Genomic DNA, 2,500 nt, shown 5'->3' with positions numbered 1-2,500 from the left:
GCCGTGACGATGGGAGGCCTGGTGTGGTGTTGGCGTGGTGTCGTCGTGACGATGGGAGGCCTGGTGTGGTGTTGGCGTGGTGTCGTCGTGACGATGGGAGGCCTGGTGTGGTGTTGGCGTGGTGTCGCCGTGACGATGGGAGGCCTGGTGTGGTGTTGGCGTGGTGTCGTCGTGACGATGGGAGGCCTGGTGTGGTGTTGGCGTGGTGTCGCCGTGACGATGGGAGGCCTGGTGTGGTGTTGGCGTGGTGTCGCCGTGACGATGGGAGGCCTGGTGTGGTGTTGGCGTGGTGTCGCCGTGACGATGGGAGGCCTGGTGTGGTGTTGGCGTGGTGTCGCCGTGACGATGGGAGGCCTGGTGTGGTGTTGGCGTGGTGTTGCCGTGACGATGGGAGGCCTGGTGTGGTGTTGGCGTGGTGTCGCCGTGACGATGGGAGGCCTGGTGTGGTGTTGGCGTGGTGTCGCCGTGACGATGGGAGGCCTGGTGTGGTGTTGGCGTGGTGTCGCCGTGACGATGGGAGGCCTGGTGTGGTGTTGGCGTGGTGTCGCCGTGACGATGGGAGGCCTGGTGTGGTGTTGGCGTGGGGCCTGTGTAGGCTGGCGTAATTACACTGAAAGAGGAAGTGCAGATATACGGCTCTCCCCCTCCCCCCAGAGCGCCGGCACGGCGGTTTCTCCCCGGGCTCAGCGTGTGAATGTTTCACAGCGACGCGGCCGTTAGCCGCGCTAATGCACTGCGGATGGGCCGCGGCTATCGATCGCGCGGCCCGCTCTCAGGGAGCCCGGCCTCGTTGGCTTCTGGGGTTTTTACAAATCCATCTGATGCATTAAAATGTAATTATTTTCCAATGAGAGTGTGCGAGTGCGTGTGTGTATGTGTGGTGCAAGTGTGTGTGTGTGTGGGGGTTGTGTGTATGTTTTGGGGTTGTGTGTGGGGGGGGGGGGGGGGCGGAGTGTCTGTGTGTAATGCTTATTGTGAGATCAATGCAGTGATAGCCTACTCTCTGTACCGGTCCCCATAAAAAGATTGGGGACCACCCTGGAACTGGACAGCTGATGAGCGTGGCTCTGAGCTTGTGATGTTTAACCCTGTGACCCCCCCCAGGTGTTCGCGTTCTGGTGGACGCCCGAGGCAAGCTGCACATCCCGTGGGGGGACGAGAGTAACCAGGCGCACGGGGACGCCATGCTGGGGCTGGACACGCGCTCGGCCCTGCTGCCCTGCGGCATGGTGGAGAGCAAGCTCTTCCAGCAGTACCTGCCCTCCCTCCGCGCCCTGTGGGCCGACAGCGGCATCCAGCAGGCCTACGACCGCCGCCGCGAGTTCCAGCTGGTGAGCGCCGCGCTGCGCCGGGGGAGGGGGACGCCGCGGGGGGGGAGGGGGACGCCGCGGGGGGGGGGGGGGGTTTGGTGGGTGGGTGGGTGGGTATCTCACAGGATTTGTATCTGACAGCACCTCAATCATACTCCCTCTTCTTTTGCATTCACATGGCGGTAAGTCCTCTTGCTGTTCAGTTCACACAAAGCAACGCTGCGTCTCCGCTGGGGTTCGAACCCTCAGCCTTCTGGTCACGGCTGCCGTGGAACAGCGGACTGCTTCCTGGTGCTCATCACAGCGAAGTTTGCACATCAGGACCACAGGCTGCGATGGCCCCCCCTCTATCTCCCCCCACCCACCCACCCCCCCCGGGATTGGAATTCTCTGAACTGAACATTCTAATGCTGATGTCACAATCACTGCTGGGGACTGAAAGCAACTGGAAGAGTTCTAGAACGCTGGCTCAGAATTTTTCGGGGAAAAAAAAAACATTCTAAAAAAACCCACTCTTCAATGGGTTAAAGGGTGTGGCCTTTTTGTGCCTATTCTTCCGTTGTGATGACATCCCCACATTATGTATTTGTCCCAGGAGATTGACTGAGTCATTTTATGAGCACATCCCAGTTTTGGCTCATTGTGTGTCTGTGACTTATTTAAGATCACACTTGTTGTGCAGTTCCTGTGGCCGTGTGGCTGCGGGCAGCCGATTCTGTGAGCGCTCCCAGTGTTAAACGCTTGGTCTTCAGAGGGAGTCCGTTCCATTTTGGAGGTTGGGGCAGGGGGACAGCACTGAGTGCAGTGTGAGAGGCACAGAGCCATCGGAAATGAAAGCATCCATGTTTGCAGAGCAAACGGTGGCCACGCTAATCCTGCGCGCGGCTGCTCGGGCTGCTTATCGCGGATCAGCGCATTCCGTTAGCGTAGCGGGGGTAAGCTGCTGGCTCCCGGGGCGCTGTCCTGGGCCCCCCCCCCCCCGGAGCTCAGTCCCTAACCCTGGGGAGGGTAAAGTCCGGGTGCTTAACTACCCCCCCCCCCCCCCCCCCCCCCCGAGGCTGGTGTGCTTACCTTTGTGTAACAGCCCCCCCCCCCCCGCCCCCTCCAGCTTGGTTAGGATGGGAAACACGACCATGCTCCCGGTCAGGAGGTAACCAGTCCTCAGACTCACTCATGGCTGCAGGGAAAGC

General features: G+C 60.7%; 1 protein-coding gene across 1 annotated transcript in view; it reads left to right on the top strand.

The window, feature by feature from the left end:
* Positions 1-2,500, top strand: part of gna13b (guanine nucleotide binding protein (G protein), alpha 13b) — a 19,275-nt gene that overhangs the window by 5,688 nt on the left and 11,087 nt on the right. The window contains exon 2 of the mRNA XM_035397717.1: positions 1,105-1,331. Coding sequence (XP_035253608.1) covers positions 1,105-1,331 — 227 coding nt within the window. The remainder of the gene's footprint in view (positions 1-1,104; positions 1,332-2,500) is intronic.

This window comes from Anguilla anguilla, chromosome 17, assembly GCF_013347855.1.
Source record: "Anguilla anguilla isolate fAngAng1 chromosome 17, fAngAng1.pri, whole genome shotgun sequence".
NCBI classification, from domain to species: Eukaryota; Metazoa; Chordata; class Actinopteri; order Anguilliformes; family Anguillidae; genus Anguilla; species Anguilla anguilla.
This window is presented reverse-complemented; position numbering and strand designations above follow the sequence as displayed.